The sequence below is a fragment of the Carassius carassius genome, chromosome 12 (assembly GCF_963082965.1).
Source record: "Carassius carassius chromosome 12, fCarCar2.1, whole genome shotgun sequence".
In the NCBI taxonomy this organism is placed as follows: domain Eukaryota; kingdom Metazoa; phylum Chordata; class Actinopteri; order Cypriniformes; family Cyprinidae; genus Carassius; species Carassius carassius.
Genome location: NC_081766.1, coordinates 27,258,841 through 27,280,247, shown reverse-complemented (window position 1 = coordinate 27,280,247; position 21,407 = coordinate 27,258,841). Strand labels below are relative to the sequence as shown.

The 21,407-nt window shown below is 38.4% G+C and overlaps 1 protein-coding gene across 18 annotated transcripts in view; it reads right to left on the bottom strand.

Moving 5' to 3' along the window:
* LOC132155146 (discs large homolog 1-like protein) overlaps positions 1-21,407 on the bottom strand; it is a 156,254-nt gene that overhangs the window by 32,566 nt on the left and 102,281 nt on the right. For all 18 annotated transcript variants that reach the window (XM_059563968.1, XM_059563969.1, XM_059563970.1 and 15 more), the window contains 5 exons: positions 20,567-20,617; positions 19,373-19,497; positions 11,499-11,668; positions 6,675-6,811; positions 6,443-6,587 (listed from right to left, as the gene is read on the bottom strand). In XM_059563968.1, the coding sequence (XP_059419951.1) occupies positions 6,443-6,587; positions 6,675-6,811; positions 11,499-11,668; positions 19,373-19,497; positions 20,567-20,617 (628 nt within the window). The remainder of the gene's footprint in view (positions 1-6,442; positions 6,588-6,674; positions 6,812-11,498; positions 11,669-19,372; positions 19,498-20,566; positions 20,618-21,407) is intronic.

The following is a 21,407-nucleotide window of genomic DNA, read 5'->3' as shown; positions in this document are numbered from 1 at the left end:
GCACGCGCCGGCCCTGCATGAGCCCAACATTTAGCAAGGCAGGAAAATTCTAACGGAAGGAAGACGTATATCATTGAGCTAATGCTGTTAAACAGAGAGAGAGAGAGAGAGAAACTAGTCTAGGGCTATTCTTAAACTTGGAGCTCATTATATTGAAGTAGCCTACAAATCCAAACACCAGAAACATTATGCATTTTATGAATAATGAAATGTTATGAAAATTATACATTTTATTTATTCACACTGTATGGTTGAAATAATATTTTAGTTCACAACTTTAAGTTCCGTTGTTTAAAAAAATGCTTTATTGGCTAATGTTTCATAAACCTTCGGTTGCTCTAAAATGCCATTATTAATTTCACAGTATTTTTACCACCTAAATGACTAATCTTTAAACGTGCAGTATGGAATTTTTGGCCACCAGGGGTCACTCAATCAAAATAATAACATAAGACGTACTTTGATGACGTCGGAAAAGAGAGTAGGCTCATGGGAGTTGTTGTTCATTGGAACACGCGCTCTGTCGCTCCCCACATTCCTCACTCATTTTAACTGAGGCCGGCGACAAACTGGATGCGTGGCGCAAGCGTCTCAGCTGCGTGGCGTGTCAGTTTTTAATTCGGCTCCCATGTTAATAGGTTAGAGCTTGCAGACTGCCTGTGTGAGCCGCGCATCTCAGGCGCGGCTCAAGGCGCGCGGAAAACGCGTGCTTGCTAGAAATAGAACCGACGCCTATTTTTCACGCGACACGCGCGTGTTGGAAGCGTTTACAGGCAAAATATAATAGGAAAATATGTTTATATGTAATTTTGTACACAAATACATATTAATTCATGACATTTTGATGTTTGAAAGTCTATAGGTTGACATAAATTCAGATATAAATGTAATTTAAAAAATAAATAAATAATTATCGATTTTCAAATATTGCACCTGTCAAACATAGTCTATTTTGCCGTCAATACTGTTGACGGTGTCCTTTATCAGTAGGCTTTATATTTATGTTCAACATGAAGTATAGATATTGTTGTCATGAAGACAAGAGCCTGGTCTGTCAGCGGTCTCCCTTCACCTACAGCAGCAGCAGCCTAGTATTTTGACAATCACGAGAGATATATGAATTATCAGACCCCTATCAAATCAATATTCCATCTAGCTAGTAGTAATATATGTTAAAAAAAACACGGTTGCCTTTCGTTAATAATTATAATTACGTTTATACTATGATATCGAACAAGATAGTGAACTGCATTTGAAGCTACTTTATCCAGCTATTATACTATACATGAGAGCTAGTCCGTCTGCGTTTTACACAAGACATCATCGTTTCACAAAATATACGGATAGATATAGTTAGCTGAATGGATGCATACCTGCTTATTAGAATGCAAGCATCTCTCTGTAGTTTCAGCTTGTCACGAAGCTCTCTCTATCTTGGAAATGCAACTCCAATATTTATCCGTGTCTTGTTTGTTCTCTTGTCCCAAAACCTTCTCAGGTCATTTATTTCACCCGTACGTTTGACTGCGCTTCACAGAACGTGCAGGCAAAGCATGATCATGATCCATAACTAAGTTATTGATTGAGGTATAAATACGAATATAAACAATATAAATATAAAATATAATAGTCTCGATCAAGGCTAGCTACTACTTTTTCTTCTTCGTCTCGTCTTTGCTTCTGTTCACCTTTGTATTTGGCGGTTCCGCAGGAAGTTAGATAAACTAGAGGGGTCAAAGTTTATATGACGCCATAGACGGGCGACAAAACGGAAATAAAGAAACGTGCCATGTCTTCTAATTAAACTATAATTTTCTCTGGATTTGAAAGTTCGTGGAAACTTTCGGGATAATGTAAGTACACAACTAAAAAATATATATAACATAGATATAGTGATATCTGCTATTTTTAGAGCAGAAAAATTACATATTGCGCCTTTAAAGTCACAATTCTATAATGGTCAAAATTACTCAGGCCAATGGTATTTTTTTTAATGACATTATTTTATTATTATTATTTGAATAATTGTAGCTTACATAAATAGGTAAAGCAAAACAAATATTCGGATTGTCCCTTATTTTTTCCCTTGTTTTCCTAAAGAATAAACACGTATTTTTTACAAGAACAAACATGATAACATATTATTAATTAATAAAAAATAATTTAAGCAATTAAAACCTTTTTTTAAACTTGAATTTAAATACTATTAAACTAACTTTAAATTCTCAAGGAGTTTATAAGTTAAAAAAAAGTTCTAAATGAACTTGTGTTAACAATATAATTAGAACAATATAATTCAATTTTTTTAAATGAACAATTCCTGTATAAAATGGGACAGCAACCTTTATATCAGTGGTTCTCAACCTTTTTTTCCAGTGGGCCGCACTATGGTCTAAGCGCAAGTCTACGCATATAATTTAAATATTACGTCAGCAATACAAGCCAACCTGATTTATAATATTATAGCCTAACTATTATGATATATAATCTATCACATTAATTGAAATAAACAATTCTACTCCCCATAAATAAAACACCTGATGCTGTCGGGAGCTGACCAATTTTGTGAGATTCAGCTTGAAAGCAATAACACAAAGAAGTTGCGATTGTAACGCCTGTGTACTTTCCGCATGAGCAATCCGGATGCAGACACGGCCAGCGCGGACGCAGACTTCTTCAATTTATACTTCTGAATGCACAGGCTGATGGTCCGCTCTGCAATTGCCCACAATTATTGCACATCTGACGTCTTTATATTCTTTTACTGACGGATTGCACAGGTTCGAGTAGCAATGAGCTTCTTCACTCTGCCTGCACATGTGCAATTTTGCTTTTGAAGCCTACTGACCACGCGCACCTGTCCGCGCGGTCATCTGCTCATGAGCCTCGGCACACACTCTCCAATGACGATAAGGATTGTTACATAGTGTATGGTGTTTCCATTTATCTGAACTTCTTCAAGTGAGTTGCGGGGCAAAAAAAAAAAAAGTTTGTACATGTTCATTCGCTGGCATTTTTTGAATTTCTTTTTTTTTCTCCCTTAAAAAACAAATGTATCCATTCTGATGCGCAATTTTACCTTAAAGGCAATTTACCTAATGGCTGTTGATGACTATTTGAATTGAATTCTGCCAAAGTGCACGCTTGTATGTGTTCGTTAAATGCTTATGCCAGTGTTCATGTCTGAAAATAATATATGAAGAAAAAAAAAATCACATAAAAACATTAGGATATAGCTTATATTTCATTAGTAGCATAATTTTTTTTTTAATTGATGTAAATAATACAATTTCAGAAAATTATATATAAAAAAAAGTTTATTCAGCATGTGGTTCGGGCCTCATTTGAATTCGTGACGGGCTGCGGGTAGAGAACCACTGCTTTATTTCAAACATTTTTAAATCGTCCACAGCTGAGTTTTGCGGGAGGCTGATCTGCACCAGATCGCGTGAAGTGAATGTAATGAACAAAGTCATTTTCAGATGCAATGAAAAAAAAAACCATGGATAACCTAGATTAGTCCCAGGCTCTGTTCTGAAGTAAAATAATTATAATTACTGTTAACCAAGAGTAACACATTTTTACCACATTTTAACGGATTAATCGCCTATTTTCATTTGCTGAATGTTTTCTTTATTTTTTATATTTTAAACACGCTAAAAATTAAATTAAGTTTGTCAGAGGAAAAAAAATATGAGTCGTGTATAGGTTTCATTTTAACGGATCAATAACCTATTTTCGTTTTTCTGCATGTTTTTTTTTAAACACGCTAAAAAATAAATCAGAGTTTGTGAGAGGAAAATAATAGGCTATAAGAAAATATTTTACAACAAATCCTTTAAATTTAACAAATTTATCAGAACAAAACAATAATTAAAATTATATAATTCTAATGGATAAATATAATTGCAGTATATAATAATATAGGCTTATTAATAAAACAAAAAAAAAACAAAATAATAATAATTTAAAGCTAAGCATAAGGTAAGGTTTGGCTTTCTCAATCGGGAGAAATCAAACGTTTCCATATTTGTGATGTTGCCCATTTGAAGCTTAACTATTATTCATGAGGTAAATAGGCTGTGTGCGTTTCAGTATCGAGCAAAAAAAAAAAAATCATAATTAACAATGTCAAAGTGCTCATGCTGAATGTCTGGTGAACGACTGCTGTTTCCAGTGAATATGTGCGCGAGGTACCAGCACGCTCAAACAGCTAAAACAAATAATACTTAATTTTTGGTCACACATAAGGCATAATTAAAAAATGCTGGTAGTTTGAAAAATCAAGAAAAATAACAGAGTTAATACTAATTATTGCTAAATGCTGGACCGTTCTGCATCGCTCTGCATATGGAACCTGAAGATTTTTTTAAACCAAGAATGAACCAAAATGAAAAAGAAATTAAAACATTTAGCTTATATATATTATATATATATATATATATATATATATATATAGGCCTTATATTTAATTACTGTTTAATAAAAATAGCATGCATATGATCCTCTGTGTTTAAGTCTTCTTTTAATTTTTGTTTAGTAGACTGTAGCCTAAAGGTCCTTTCACACTGGACGCGATTTTGACGCGCAAATAATTCGCGCGATGGTTTTATTTTTTGATCAGCTGTTTGTGTAATGAGTGCTTTCACACCGAACGCGAATGTGCTGAGGCGAAAAAACGACTTTTATTTTTTTCGCTTCGATGTCGATTTTTTTTTTACTTTTGAGGCGACAAAAAGGCTTCAGCCAATCACATACAAGGAAACAAAGGTGACGTCACAGCAAAAATGATGGATCTTCTGATTACTTGTATGTGTGTTCTATGGGCTGATGTTTTTAAGAGGACAGCTCACCTTAAGCAGACTGCCAGACGCTGCTCCGGATCAATTGGTTCCCTGAAGTTTGTGGTTTGTCTCGTCAGATGCGGTGCCACTATCTGAAGGAGCTCCTCGAATTGTCCCACAGACATCCGAAAGTAAGTGCGGAACCGGCCATGATAAAGTTTTAGCTCCTGTACAAGATTGGCATACTCCCCTTCAGACTCTCTGTTCTTTAGGACTGGTTGCACCCAAAACCTTCTTTTCTGTCTTTTAAAGAAAATGAAAAGCTCGTCTTCACTGGATGATGAAGTTGAAGTGTCCATTTTCTCAACTGTCGGCGCGAAAGTTTTGGAATGTTGAAGCTCTCTGAACGTCACAGACATCGCAAATTCGCGTCGCGGCTGATGTGAATGGTTGAGACGCGAACTATTCGCACGCGAACTATTCGCTTTTTCGTTTCGCTTTTTCGTTACGCATCCGGTGTGAAAGGGCCTTAAGACTATCCTACATTTAAAAAATTAACAAATTGTAATTTAAATGTTACAATGTTATATCATAATGTTATTGTTGTTTTACTTCCTTCTTTTATCTCATTTTACAGTTACATTCATTTCGCAATCCGTCCCTTTGCGCCACCTGGCGGTAGTTTCGCGAATGATTTTAACACGCGACTGAATTACAGTTACCCGCGGCACCACCGCGGCAGTACACGCGGCGGTAAGCCCCAGATAGGATGGCCACCTACTGTATATAATTCCATATATAATTCCACATGTGTTAATTCATAGTTGTGATGCCTTCAGTGTGAATCTACAATTTTCATAGTCATGAAAATAAAGAAAACTCTTTGAATGAGAAGGTGTGTCCAAACTTTTGGTCTGTACTGTAGGTCTACATCAAATTGTCCGGCAATGAATAGAGTAGGCTTTTTCAGAATCACTGTATCATGATACCATCGATATAATCGACAAAATTGTATTACTAGTACATTGTAGTTGCGAGTACACCAGAGTCCTATGCAATTATTCTTGCCTCACTAAATGCTGCAAAGTGTCCTCCTTTCTGGTGTTATGGAAATGGCCATTAGTAATGATGGACTAATGCTTCTCACCCAGGGCTGTGTGTATGCTAAAAGGGCAAAGAGCTTCAAAATGGGCAGGACTTTCACCGAGTATGTCATCATAGTCTGGAACTGCTTGTGTGGAGAGACGGTTTATGATTTTTTGGAATTATAAAACAATGAGTGAGTGGATTTTTACCATTATAGACTGGTTGTTTTCACACATTGCGGCCACACAACTCTGTTCAAACACCTTATAAAAGTGATTTTTTGGCATTATATGGCACCTTTAAGGGCAGGAGACATACGGAGGGGCATTTATACAGCATTGCCTTCACAACTCCTGTACAACATAGGCTTTAATGTCTGCAAGGGCGATACGTTCAGACAAGAGCAATCAATAGTAGTTTATACATCTCCTCTGTGGCCTATTAGTGCTCCTGCTTCCAGGGCTAAAGGACAGAGCACAGCAATACAACCACTGCTGGGCATGGGCTTCACACACTGCATTAGTCTGTACAAGTAAGACATATCTCCCTCCCCAACCCCATGTAGAACTCACAGTTGGTGATGTCAGGAGGGGCAAAACTGTCATTCATGAAGACACTATTGGGTTTAGCTACTTTCAAGTAGACCACGTCTGGGGTATTTTTCAAGGCAGTCACGGCATGCTCATGGGTAACTTCCTCCAGGCAGGAACTATTCACCTATGACACACACCAAAACACACACAGACATTAATCCATTTAACAAGCACAAAGTCATCAGCAACAGATGACAGACTGTTTCCTTACAGCAAGAAGTTTGTCTCCTATCTGCAGCCTCCCTTCTTTGTGTGCAGCTCCACCTTCAATAATCTTAGTGACGTAGATGCTATTGTCCCCTGGGATGTGCTGATTCCCAACACCCCCTGCTATACTGAAACCAAGACCTGGTATAAACCAAGATACAGACAAAAACAAAAAGTTATTTGATGGTGACAGCTAAATTTAGATAAGCTGCAATATATTCAACCCTATGACCTTGAACATCTTAATATGCAAAAACAGCAACCAGACATCATATGAAAAAAAAAAAGAAAGCTATTAACAGCAGCGAAATAATCAGCAATGTCTGGCATTATGAACATTCTCACACCACCACAACAACATAAAAATACTATCCTGTAATCTTTTAAATTCATTTAAAAGAGAGAGAGAGAGAGAGAGAGAGAGAGAGAGAGAGAGATAAACTGTTGCATAAATTATATGGCAAACTGTGTGTAAAGGCAAGAGAGAGAGAAATGTATCCATGGCAGCGGAAGCTTAAGGTCTTTGCAGTGTTGTGGAAACGCTGTGGCTGGCCTTAAAATAGCCCTGTTGCGTATTTGTGTGTGTGTGTGTATGTATATGTGTATATATATATATGTATATTTCACATTTCCCTAGAGGTGACAATGTCTAGGGTATCCAGATATAGAGTGACTTGAATAACCATACTCTTAACTTTGATCAGATATTAATCCCAAGAAATGATTTAGCCTTACTCTTGCTTTCCTAGTGTAATGGTAGGAGGTTTAAAATGTCAAATTTGGTTGGGTGAAACTGAAACTCTGTTCTTCACCATGCTGTTTGAAATAAAACTATGTAGTGCTACACTGAGTATAGCGGAATTAAATAAACTTTACCCATTAAATCATACAGTTCCAAAATATTTACATTCAAACTGACTTAACATTTAGAATTGGTATGACTTTTAAAATCCCAGATACACTGTCAAATGTCAAAAGCTGCACCAGTGTAAAATCAACTGCAATAATTAGGGGTCAACCAATATATTGCACGATATTTCAATTAAAAATAAATAAATTGAAATATCGGGTATCGGCCGATAAGTCTTTCCGTGTGGCCAATGTTTTTCAAAAAGGATTATGACACCATACCATGCATTTATGCTTCATCTTTAAGACAATAAGTAATAATAAAACGGTCATTACATGTTTATTCAGGAATATCCGCTGTATTTGATTGCCCATGACTGGCTTAATATTATTTACAAAAAAAAAAAAAAAACGAAACGAAACAGATCAGACACATACATCTTTATTATTAACCAACTATCCCATACAGTAATTAAAACAACTTGCTGCTCTGTAAATTATAGACCCTTTTAGTGCCGATGTCACAATTACGTCACAGCACTAGCAGGAGATAAAACAAAGGGAAAACTGGAGGAGGCCAATTCAAACGAAGATTTCAAAAAGAATTCAAAAGTAGAGATTTGGCTACATAAGGAGCTTAAAATATCATCTTGTTGTGATGTTGGGTGCCAGAATCAATGGAGTACAGGCTCCAATTTGAAATATTATCATATCTGCTGCCATTGCCAGACGGAAAAATTATGACAAATGTATTCATAATGCAAAAAAACGTGCAGACTGGACAGAAAGAAATCTATAAAAATGCTCACGTTTGTAGCGCACACTTCTTATCAGAAAAAGTTACAATAAAGTATTGTTTTTTGATGTTTTGGATTATGGTTTGTGTTATGCATCATTTCTTATCACACAACATGCAAGAGTAGCCTATTTCGTGTATGAAAATCTGAGTGCATGTGTGTAAAACAATAAAAACTGATGATTTATATGCTTAATCATCTGTAATTGTATATGCATTGTGATTGATTTTGGCCGTAATTTTTAAGAACTTGGTAAGAAAGAATAATCAAATACAAAAATTTGAAAATTTGCAGTTTCTGGATTTCTTATTTCTAGAAAATATTCACATCTTACTTTAAATGTAGGCCTACTGATTGCACTGATGTACTGATGCAACCGATTGTACTGATTGCAACCGATTGCACTGTATTTTACATATTCACTGTGTTTTATGTAAAATCATTTTCTATTTTTAACTGTTTTAAATTCATTTTAAATAAGTCCATTTTTAAATAATTTCCAAAGTTTTAAAATGGCTTGTTTTTATTTTTGTTTTATTATTTCTTCATGACTATTTTACTTTCTTCTATGTTAAGCACTTTGAATTACCACTGTGTACGAAATGTGCTATATAAATAAACTTGCCTTGCCTTGCTGTATGTAAAGTAATGTAATGGTACTTTAATGTCACTGTAAACTTGCATCATTTACAGGAGGTATACTTTAAAATAACTATTTAGCCATTACATACATAAGTCTTCAAATAATATATCTATTATATAAATTTTTTTTTTGGCCCAGATCACACTTATGTAGCTGTAAAAATTGTTTCCTGCTGATATTGAAAATATACATCTTCATGACTAGATAGACACAGGTGAGTTGCTCTTTATTATATATATTAGATTTCTCTATCAGGTAGGTGTAAATGTAAGTCACTCAAACGGAGGAAATCCTGTCAGATCTTCCATCCATTGAGTGAGTGTGTACGGGTTGGCAAGTCTGGTTTCATCCGTTAAAGTTAATTTTTTCAATAATAACCGCATCACAGACAGTGAGTTACCATGCATATTTAGGTAAATTCGGATTTTTCTCCAATCATTGTTAAAAAACAAGCTAACAAAACTTCATAACTAGCATTAGTGAAACGGTCTGGGGAATCTTTTCCGCCCACAGACAAAACGTCACATTGTTTACTAACTGAAAAGGGTTCCATATACTATTTTTGACATTAATTTATGAATATTAATTTGTTCATTAATATGAACATTAGAAAGGCTGCACTAAACCTCTTTCATTTAAGTGTTACCTCTGTTGTTCACATTTGAATTGTTTAGGTTTTATAATATATAAATATACACAAACAAACAGGTGCATCTAAAAAAATTAGAATATCATGGAAAAGTGCTTTATTTTTGTACAATTTAATTAAAAAAAGCTAATTTATATTCTAGATTTATTGCACACAAACGGAAATACTTCAAGAGTTGTTTTGTTTTAATTCTGATGGTTACGACTTACAGCTTAGGAAATGTAAAAATTCAGTATCTCAAAAAATTTGAATGCTCCATTTTGAGCTTGATTAGTTTGACTTTTTTGAGTATAAATACTGGGTACCACTTGGACTAGTTTAGAACATGTAACCACAATTATGGGAAAGACTACTGACTTGACAGTTGTCCAGAAGACAATCATCAACACTCTCCACAAGGAGGTTAAGCCACAGAAGATCATTGCTGAAAGTGTTGGGTCTTCACAGTGCGCTGTATCAAAATATATTCATAGAAGGTTGACTGGAAGGGAAAAGTGTGGTAGGAAAATATGCACAAGCAACAGGGATGACCACAGCCTTGGGTAGATTGTCATGAAAAGCCGATTCAAGAACTTGGGAGAGCTTCATAAGGAGTGGACTGAAGCTGGAGTCAGAGCATCAAGAGTCACCATGCTCAGACGTCTTCAAGAAGAGGGCCACAGCGGTCACATTCCTGGAACCAAACCACTCCAGAACCAGAAAAAAACGTCAGAAGCATTTCACCTGGGCTAAGGAGAAAAATAATTGGACTGTTGCTAAGTGGCCCACAGTCCTCTTTTCAGATGAAAGTAAATCTAGCATTTCATTTGTAAATCAAGATCTGGAGTCTGGAGGAAGACTGAGGAGGAAGAATGGAGAGGCACAGAATCCAAACTGCTTGAAGACCAGTGTGAAGTTTCCAAAGTCAGTGATGATTTGGGGAGCCGTGACATCTGCTGGTGTTGGTTCATTATGTTTAATCAAGTCCAAAGTCAATGCAGCCATCTACCAGGAGATTTTGTAGCACTTTATGCTTCCATCTGCTGACAAGCTTTATGGAGAATGCTAATTTAATTTTGCAGCAGGACTTTAGCACCTGCCCACAGTGCCAAAACCACTTCCAAGTGGTTTGCTGACCATGATATTACTGTGCTTGATTGGCCACCCAACTCACCTGACCTGAACCTCACAGAGAATCTATGGGGTATTGTGAAGAGGAAGAGAAGTAACATCTGACAAACAATACAGAGGAGCTGAAGGCTGCTATCAAAGCAACCTGGGCTTCAATAAAGCTTCAGCAGTGCCACTGGCTGATCTACTCCATGCAATGCCACGTTAAAGCAGTAATTTGTGCAAAAGGAGCCCCAACCAAGTATGGAGTGCATAATTAAAGCTGCTTTGGATATCTTGAACATTTCTGTTTTGTAAATCTTTTTTTGACTGATGGATTTTTGAATCATTTTTTGATATACTGAATTTTTAATTTTCCTAAGATGTAAGTCATAACCATCAGAATTAAAACAAAAAAACTCTTTTGAAATATTTCAGTTTGTGTGCAATGAATCTAGAATAAGAACTTTTTATTATTATTATTATTACAAAAAATAAAGCACTTTTCCATGATTTTCTAATTTTGTAGATGACTCAGATGAAAAGGAAAGGCTACACTAATTGTTATCTCTGTTGTTTACATTTTTTAAATTAAGGTTTTAATAAATATTTATGCATAATAAATGTTCGTTTAGTTTCAACAATCTTCTGCACATCTCTCATTTACTGTAATTACATGTATTATATTGCCTTCATATCGGTCAATCAGTCAGACTGATTTCTCACTATCAGCATCGGCAATTAAAAATCCCATATATGTCGACAACTAGCAATAAGAAGAGTTGGTTGGTGTTACTTTACCTTTGGGTCCTTTGATGAGCTTGATCTCCATGACTTTCTCTGCTGCAGATTTTCTCCTCCTGACATACAATCTGACTAGCGACCCCGCCTCCTTCAATGCCTCCACAGCCTTACTGTGGGTCACGTCCCGAACATCAGCCTCGTTCACTCTCAGAATCACATCATTTACCCTGCATAGAGTAAAGCACAGGTCAAACATGCACAAGCAACAGTGCAGTGTGAAAACAGCTCAGTCTCATTCAACTGCACACACCATACAAGAATCACGAAGTGATCTGACACTGAAGATGTTACATCTTTGTTAGAGCCTGACCAATATATCGTTTAGCTGATTTTATTGGCCGATATATGCCTGTCGCAGACGGTACTGGCGAATATGCCGCCGATATGCCAACAATATGATTTTTTTTTTTTTACAGAACATAAAATGCAGATAAAATGCTTGTAAATGGTGTAATTATGTAGTCTGTCCATCAAAGCACACTCCATTGTTTGCTACTGGCGACCTGGATGGAATGCTTTAAAGCTTAAGTCTATGGCATACTATTAAAACTTTGCCTGGCCATATTTCCATAATAGAGTGCCCCTTTCAAATGAGACCATTCCCATGTCAATAGCCCCCAGGGTCCGGGAGTTACGGGCGGTTGAATTTATGGTCGGGTGCTGACCAATCTAGCGATCCCCTGAATTTGGTGGAGATCCGCCGCCAAGTTCTTGAGATGGTGACACCAGCCAACACTTTCACTTCAGTAAGGAGGTCTCTTGTTCAGGCAGCAGCATTCAAGCGTTGTCTTTTTCGACCATAAGTGCCCTAAAAGTGCCGTACACATTACATCCAAAGGGCATTAAAGTGCACTAGACGTGAATTTAAATTGTATTTATTTACAGAGGTATATTATGTCATTGTGGCGAGTGGGGCGGGGCCGAGGGACGTGGGAACACGAGTGAGGCCGGCAGTGATTGGGCAAATCAGTGGCACCTGCGGCCCAACGCCGGTCTCGAGTCCCATGTAGGAGATGGAAGGATATAAAACTGGAGCGACGACAGTGAAGGACGAGAGAGGACCAGGCCTGGACTTTTAGTTGTGTTTTGGTTTTTATTTGAGCGCACCAGTCGTCCGTGAGGGGCTGGTGCGTTGTTTTGTGTTTATTTTTGAACTATTAAATGTTATTTGATTGTCCGCCGGTTCCCGCCTCCTTCTTGCCGATGATTAGGAAGTTTATCATTACAGTGGTGCCGAAGCCCGGTAGAAGGAGGGACGCGCTGCTGAAGATCCCTCACCGCTGTGGTGAATCCGCGGTGCCATCGAGCTGGCGAGGAGGAGGCCGCCATGGACGCTCGAGGCGGTGGACTGGAGCGAGTTGCCGGGGACGGGCGAGCTCGCTGCCGACCGCCCACGATAGGGAGGGGCGGCTGCCTCCGTGAGGGAGCGGAGGAGTCGGCGCCGTTCGCCAGGGGGCCGGAGCCTGCTGCCTCCGTGAAGGTATCTGGAGGAGCAGGGAACGGGGGACTCCTGCCGGCTGCCCAAAACCGGGGGAGCCGTCGCCGTCAACCGGGCGGCGGAGGGGTGTCGTGCCGTCCGCCGAGGGCCGTCCAGTACCACCGCCAGGCACCGCGGAGGAGATCGCCCAGCCAGTGGAGGGCCGAGCCGCAGTGCGTCTGGGAACCGGAATTTTTTTTTTTTTTTTTCTCTCCCCTCTCTCGTCTCTGTCGCTCCTCCTTCCATCTCCTTTTCTCTCGCCTCGTCTGTCCTACCCCCAGGTTTCCGTGAGTGGTCCCCCCCGGAGGGAGGGGGGGGTGGAGTAGAGCACAGTCTCGTGGGTACCCCCCGGCCTGCGAGGGGCGATGGGGGTATGTGGCGAGTGGGGCGGGGCCGGGGGACGTGGGAACACGAGTGAGGCCGGCAGTGATTGGGCAAATCAGTGGCACCTGCGGCCCACCGCCGGTCTCGAGTCCCACGTAGGAGATGGAAGGATATAAAACCGGAGCGACGACAGTGAAGGACGAGAGAGGACCAGGCCTGGACTTTTAGTTGTGTTTTGGTTTTTATTTGAGCGCACCAGTCGTCCGTGAGGGGCTGGTGCGCTGTTTTGTGTTTATTTTTGAATTATTAAATGTTATTTGATTGTCCGCTGGTTCCCGCCTCCTTCTTGCCGATGATTAGGAAGTTTATCATTACAGTCATACTTCACACTTCTAGTACGTTTCATCTGTGTGTGAAGACAGTAGCGCAAATCTGTGAATGAATGTTCCGAAGTGAAATAAACTTCAACAGAATAAAGTTGAATGGAATTGAACTGAAATAAAGTTGAATCAACTTTACTGTTCAGTGTACTGATGTCAGACTTATTTTGGATAATATAGTTTGTTAAACTGTTAAAAGCCCTGCCTCCATTACTTATTTTTGTCACATCATTATAAGTGTTTATTCTGTGCTTAGTGTGTGTGACTGTACACAAATCAGCAGATAGCTAACAGGCTTCAAGAGAAAGTCAAAGGCTGGAGTAAAGTTCAAGGCTCTTTACTGTTGTCTTAATTCTCATGAAGGAATCTGTAAAACTGAAATGATACAGAAAAATAGCACCAATCACTGAATGCTATCCAAACACGTCATACATTAACAGACATAAAATAATATATCTTTAAGCTACAAAGTTGTAACACATATATATTACATTCAGCTAATATGCTTATAACTGTAAGAAACTTAGGAATATAGTATGTGCAGCTCAACAGCTAAACTAAGAAACTAATGAAGGCCTCTTCACTGAAAGGCTATACAATAGCAGTTTTCACGTGTTAACAAATACATTTTCAAGTAACATCACAAACGTTTTACATGACACATGTATCAACGTAATTAACTATAAACTCAAATACAACTTACAAGCGATGCTTTCCAAAGGCACAAACAGAAATGAAGAAAGGATAAGATGTAATTAGCTGATTAGAGTGTGGCACCAGGTGTCTTCAATATTGAACCTTTTCACAAAATTCAAATTTTCTGAGATACTGAATTTGGACTGAACATACATACATAAATTTTATTTATATATATCTAAATAAAAATAGACTATAGATTAGAGCTGCAACTAACGATTATTTTTTCTGTCGACTAATCTAACGATTATTTTTTTTTATTATTAGTCGACTACTCTAACGATTATTTTTTATTACAATAAATAATTAATCTAATGTTCTTTTTTTGATTAGCTAATGGATCCTTTGGATAACTTTACAAAAAAATATAAGTACAACTTCTAATATAATATTTCAACCTTTATTCAGTTTTTACAGTATACAAAAATAAAGAGGCAAAGATGGTACTATGGTAAATATGAGTTTACGATAGCGCTTATAATTAAACCACAGCAGCCACAAATTTACAGTTGTCTGAGACATCATGAAATGTTCTTTAGCATCACAAACCATAAAATGTAGTCAGGGTTCTGCTATGGTTTAGTGTGGTTTCCAGAGATCTGGAGCTGATTCGGGGTAGCTCAGTGGTCTTTTAAGGGGCCGTTCACATATGTGTGATGTATGTACGATGTATGCACGCTCAATGGAAGCGACGCGGTCGTGTCACGCACGCGAAAACAGGTGCGTCCGCACCGCATCGAGTTAAAAGCATCTCAACTTTTTTTAGAATGCCGCAAGCGCACCGCGGGTCATGTGACAAGAACTAACCAATCAGCTTCATCCTTTCCCGTAACAACGTTGAAAGCTCAGCTAAGATGAAGGAACTGCTGATCATAGCTGTATATGGATTGCCATTTTGAAATAAATTTAGTAGCAGCGCTACTGCAAGCGATTTTTAGTGCTGCAAATCCATTTATCCTTTGCTGAAATTTCCACGTCTTCATGGAGCGAGCACGTCATGGTTGCTTAGCAACGGCAGACATCCCAGGGGCGCAACTGCCTGAGCACATTGGAAAGAAGGAGAAAGCGGAGTGACTAGCGTTTTCCACGCGTTTTTAGGCGCGATATGTGAACGGCCCCTAACGCGTGTTCGAAACCCACGCCAACACAGACTTACTTTATTTTTTTGTTTTATCCTTACTTCAGCCGCTACGGGTGATCATACCAATAACTTGGAATCTTTACAAGAATATCAGAATCATGCAATGAGCAAGTCGGCGTTTATTAGACACGTAATAATATCACATCAGTTTGTACTTTTAGAATCGCCGTACTTTTAGAAATTTTATTTGCTAAAACTGACAAAGCAGCTAGAATTCCAGAGTGAGCCCCTAAGAAAAAAATGGATGACTTAACCAACCTACTCTTACAGCTTAAAAAAGAATCCTAAAGAAGATGATTGTCAAATGTGGGCGGGTATCCCACGATTAACGGTCAAAGAGACAAAGCATCATGACCATCATGAAAACACCAGAAGGAAAATCATTAGTTAAGACTTCCCTGGATTGTTTTCCTCACCCAGGACAGGGACCAGACTCAGAGTCCTAAGACCTTTTTGACCTCTTCCTTACAGAACTGAACTCTTCAGAACTCACAGAACTCCACACAAACTCCCTTTACATATGAATGCATCAAATCATCCTAAAATGATGCTAAGAGGAAATATAACTAAATATCATTCCATTGCATAATGGTTATTAGTATTATCACGGTATTGTTAAAATGTGCTGGAGATGTTAAAAAAGTACCAACACACAAATCACTTGACCAAGTTTTATATTTAAAATAGGGGTAGGCGATATAGAATCAAAATTATATCACGATATTTCAAGAATATTTGTGATAACTATATGTATGACGATAAATAGTTAAATAGCACAAATAAACAAATTAAGCAATGTTTAAGTTTTTTCAAGTTTGTAGGTGTCACAAGCGTGCGGCACAAGCCCTGAAAAGTGAAGCCAAAATGTCTCGATCGCCCCCTGGTGAGTGGTCCTAGTATAGGTCATAAACCCCGCCTCCCCATGTTATTCAATGGGACGCGAGACCAACTAAACAATTAAATTACCCTTCAAATATCTTTTTTCCGAAGCTGTTTTTTGTCATTTACTGTAGTTTGTATCACGCTAATGTAAATTCAAGTGTTCGTTTTTAAAATAAGTTTTTTTTTTAGATAGTTATTTAATGCTCTAAAAACGGTGGTGACGTCGTGATTGACAGCTGTGATTGACAGCTCTCTGAGCCGAGAATGTTGCTTCTGTATGAAAAAGCAGAAGTGAGTTGCATTAATAAACTAGTTGCTAACATATTGCATGCATGTTAACAATAAATTATAGGATGCTAACCTGGCTAAAACAGACTTCATGAGCTAAATATGAAGTTGATTTAGCTGTCCGCTAGATTGAGATTAATTGTTTATAATAGTTTAATTGTAGTAATACGAGTACTCGTGTTTTTACAGTTTATTCATGTTTTACTTTTTTTTTAATATGACCTATTTAAATGTCTGGTTAGTAGGGTACTTGTATTTACCTTATTTTAATGAGATTGGAGTGGAACGGAGCAGACAGAGTTCACAGGAGCAGAACTCCACTTCCAAAACAGTGCAGATTACGGTATGTGCATTCTGCGAGGGAGAGTGAGGGCGGAGCACAGGGGCGGGGCCGTTGATTTCGCGGCTTTAAGGCTTTACTTCCTGCTTGCTACTGCGCATAGCTACTGCTGGTCCCTAGATCGCTATCTGCGCAGGCACAAGTCCAAGATGTCAGCGCCATATCGGGACACTGGCGGCTTCAGTTTTGACCAATGGAAGAGAGCGAAGGCGAGTCGTCCATCTTTTTTTACAGTCTATGAGGTGTCAAGGTACAGAAACGGAATAAACAAATGTAAATAGCATTGCATAGTCTTTACTGTATAAATTAAATATAGATTAATTCTTGTTAAAACTACAAAGTAATTCAGTAAAGAGCAGTGACTGGTATTCTCCCATTTAATATCTTGGATTAACATTAACCCTCTGGAGTCGATTAACGCATATACGCGTTATGAGGCATTTTCTCCTGATAACCCCAAAAAGAACTTAAATTACACTTTCAGTTTTGATCGTACGGATAAGAGCAATACATCAATCGATTCTGTAAAGGGTTTACTTTTTTTGTATACAGACATAATAACAACACAATTTTTATTTTTTAAAATAAAAGATAACAAACAAGGTGTGCTGCAAAATCCTGACTGATAGCAACCCATTCTTTCATAATCACTTCTTGGAGTTTGTCAGAATTAGTGGGTTTTTGTTTGTCCACCCGCCTCTTGAGGATTGACCACAAGTTCTCAATGGGATTAAGATCTGGGGAGTTTCCAGGCCATGGACCCAAAATTTCAACATTCTGGTCCCCGAGCCACTTAGTTATCACTTTTACCTTATGGCACGGTGCTCCATCATGCTGGAAAATGCATTATTCTTCACCAAACTGTTGTTGGATTGTTGGAAGAAGTTGCTGTTGGAGGGTGTTTTGGTACCATTCTTTATTCATGGCTGTGTTTTTGGGCAGAAATGTGAGTGAGCCCACTGCCTTGGATGAGAAGCAACCCCACACATGAATGGTGTCAGGATGCTTTACTGTTGGCATGACACAGGACTGATGGTAGCGCTCACCTTTTCTTCTCCGGACAAGCCTTTTTCCAGATGCCCCAAACAATCGGAAAGGGGCTTCATCGGAGAATATGACTTTGCCCCAGTCCTCAGCAGTCCATTCACTATACTTTCTGCAGAAGATCAATCTGTCCCTGATGTTTTTTTTTTTTGGAGAGAAGTGGCTTCTTTGCTGCCCTTCTTGACACCAGGACATCTTCCAAAAGTCTTCGCCTCACTGTGCGTGCGGATGCGCTCACACCTGCCTGCTGCCATTCCTGAGCAAGCTCTGCACTGGTGGCACTCCGATCCCGCAGCTGAATCCTCTTTAGGAGACGATCCTGGCGCTTGCTGGACTTTCTTGGACGCCCTGAAGCCTTCTTTACAAAAATTGAACCTCTTTCCTTAAAGTTCTTGATGATCCTATAAATTGTTGATTTAGGTGCAATCTTAGTAGCCACAATATCCTTGCCTGTGAAGCCATTTTTATGCAATGCAATGATGGCTGCACGCGTTTCTTTGCAGGTCACCATGGTTAACAATGGAAGAACAATGATTTCAAGCATCACCCTCCTTTTAACATGTCAAGTCTGCCATTCTAACCCAATCAGCCTGACATAATGATCTCCAGCCTTGTGTTCGTCAACATTCTCACCTGAGTTAACAAGACGATTACTGAAATGATCTCAGCAGGTCCTTTAATGACAGCAATAAAATGCAGTGAAAAGGTTTTTCTGGGATTAAGTTAATTTTCATGGCAAAGAAGGACTATGCAATTCATCTGATCACTCTTCATAACATTCTGGAGTATATGCAAATTGTTATTATAAAAACTTAAGCAGCAACTTTTCCAATTTCCAATATTTATGTAATTCTCAATACTTTTGGCCACGACTGTACAATATGACATATTTTCAGTTGTTTTACACTTTTTTGTTATGTATATAATTCCACATGCGTTAATTCATAGTTTTGATGCCTTCAGTATGAATCTACAATTTTCGTAGTCATGAAAATAAAGAAAACTCTTTGAACGAGAAGGTGTGTCCAAACTTTTGGTCTGTACTGTATATATATGTATATATATATATAGGGGTGACGATTCGAGGAGCCTGATTCAACTACCAATCTGACAGTTGAATATTCTTTGGGTGTTATGATTATGCCATTTTGACTAAATTAAATCAAATCCAAAACTGCTCTATACTGTATATCACTGACCATGTGGGGTTTTAAAAAGTTACATTTTGTTTAACTATTTAGAGTATGAACAGCAAAAGGAAGAGAGCAGGAAAAAGATGAGAACCGGAGGGGGCATTACCGCAATCTCCCATCCTGAGCGGCGGCACCCCCTGGAATGACTTTAGTGATGAAAATGCTGGGGTCTTCACCAATGTGAGGGTTATCTGTGCCACCGGCGATACTGAAGCCCAGGCCTGAATTCCCCTACACAGCAGGTGAAAGAAAAGCTGAGGTTACAGTCAGGATGACCATTCATTAAAACACAACTCTATGCTTCAGTCAATGACTATGGGAGAATAAAGCTGGTTAAATTCAACTGGCAATGTGATATACAAAATGGCCAAAGTGTCCTTTCTGTATTTGAATTCACAATTCCAAAATGAAAACTCAAACGTATGATTACAATGCATTGCAAAATGTGTCACTTCATTTATTAAGGCAAATATAATTAAATCTGAGAAAATCAATATAACTTTTAGTAGGTTTAAATTAAATACAACAAAATATTGCTACAGCTCTGCTCTGTCAGCTAGCTTCATGTTGATTTGCATTGGTTTTATTGATTAGTTGTTGCAGCCCTACTCTGAGAAATAGCTCTTACAACAGTTAAAGTCAACCCAAAGTCATTAACAAAGTACTGAGAAGCATTTGTTATAGTACTTTTATTATATATAAAAACATGTTTAGATGAATACTATACTTTTACTAATTACTATAAGCCAACATGCAATGTACAGACTATAAAACACCTTCAGTCTTCAGCTGGACTGCAACGAGTTATTACGTTACAGCAATTAAGCAGCAGGCTTTAAGTTGAACTGACAACAGCTTGTGGAGGAGCATTGTTTATTTATGCAGGAGTTAATAAATGTGCAATACAGAGCAGTGCTGAATTAGGTCACAAAAAAGCCGATGAGAAGGGGGTGGGGGCCTTAAGCAGAGTCAGGGATTAAGACTTGACTGTGGAAGACAAGATGGTGCTCTTTTTCTCCTCCCTGGTAAGTCTGTAAAGAGTGAGTTGGATGATCGAAAGAGTGTTTCTCATGCTTTCTCAAGCGCTGATGGCTCTAATGTGTTGCATTTTAATTGACAGCCTTTGAGCTGGTAAATGGAGTCACTGCAGAGGAGTATTTAAAGATTTGGCTGTGTAGCTGCTTGATTTTAGCAGTGGGTCAGTGTTATACTCAAGCTGTTCAGAGGGGAAAAAACGGAGATCTGTGAAAAAATACAAAAAAAAATCAGATAGAACAGCAGACCTAGTCATTCTACTCACCCTTTCCAGTGTAATCTCCTCATACTCAAAGTCAGCCTCAGTACCATTAACCTGTGAACAATACAACATGTCAGAGACTATTTACATTTTTCAATACTTAATGTATTATCTTTTACAGACGAATTAATAAGTTTAGTTGACTTTTGAATTTTGGGTATACATAAAAGCAATGAGATACAGTGTCCATTCAGGTAAAACTTAAAATGCAAACAGACCAACTGCACCTGTAAAAGCACAGTTAGCACACTATTTCCAATTGATATGAATTAATGTTCAGTGTATTCTGAAGCACCATAATCTCTAGTGTTTAGGCAGCATACTCAGGGCCGGCGATTGCTATAGGCGAACTAGGCGGTTGCCTAGGGCGACAGATATGTTGGGGGCGCGGGCGCCCTCTAGGGTTGCCATTAGGCAAGTGCGCATTTGATGAAGAAAATGAAGCGGTCTAATAAACCCTCCGGTGCACAGACAAAAATGGATAAAGGAAGAAGATAAAAGGAAAACCCAGTATAGAGGTAAATCTTCTCATCTCAGCCATTAAGGTGTTAAATTAAATAAATTTGGTTAGTATTGTGCTTCATCACCTTGAACGTTTCATTGCTGTCACTAAGCTATCACTAGCTAGCTAGTTACTTTGCTACGTATTCAGGGCTTAATTTGTGCCGGAACAAGCCGAATCCCGATCTGGCACCTCCGAAATCCGATCCGGCACCTCATTTTGGCGGATCCCCCTCCTCCAGGGGCGGCGTTTCAGTATGGCAGACAGAGAATAGCCAGATATGTGCCGTGAAAAACTATCCAAAATTCATATCTCTATTATAATTCGTTATTATTATTTTAA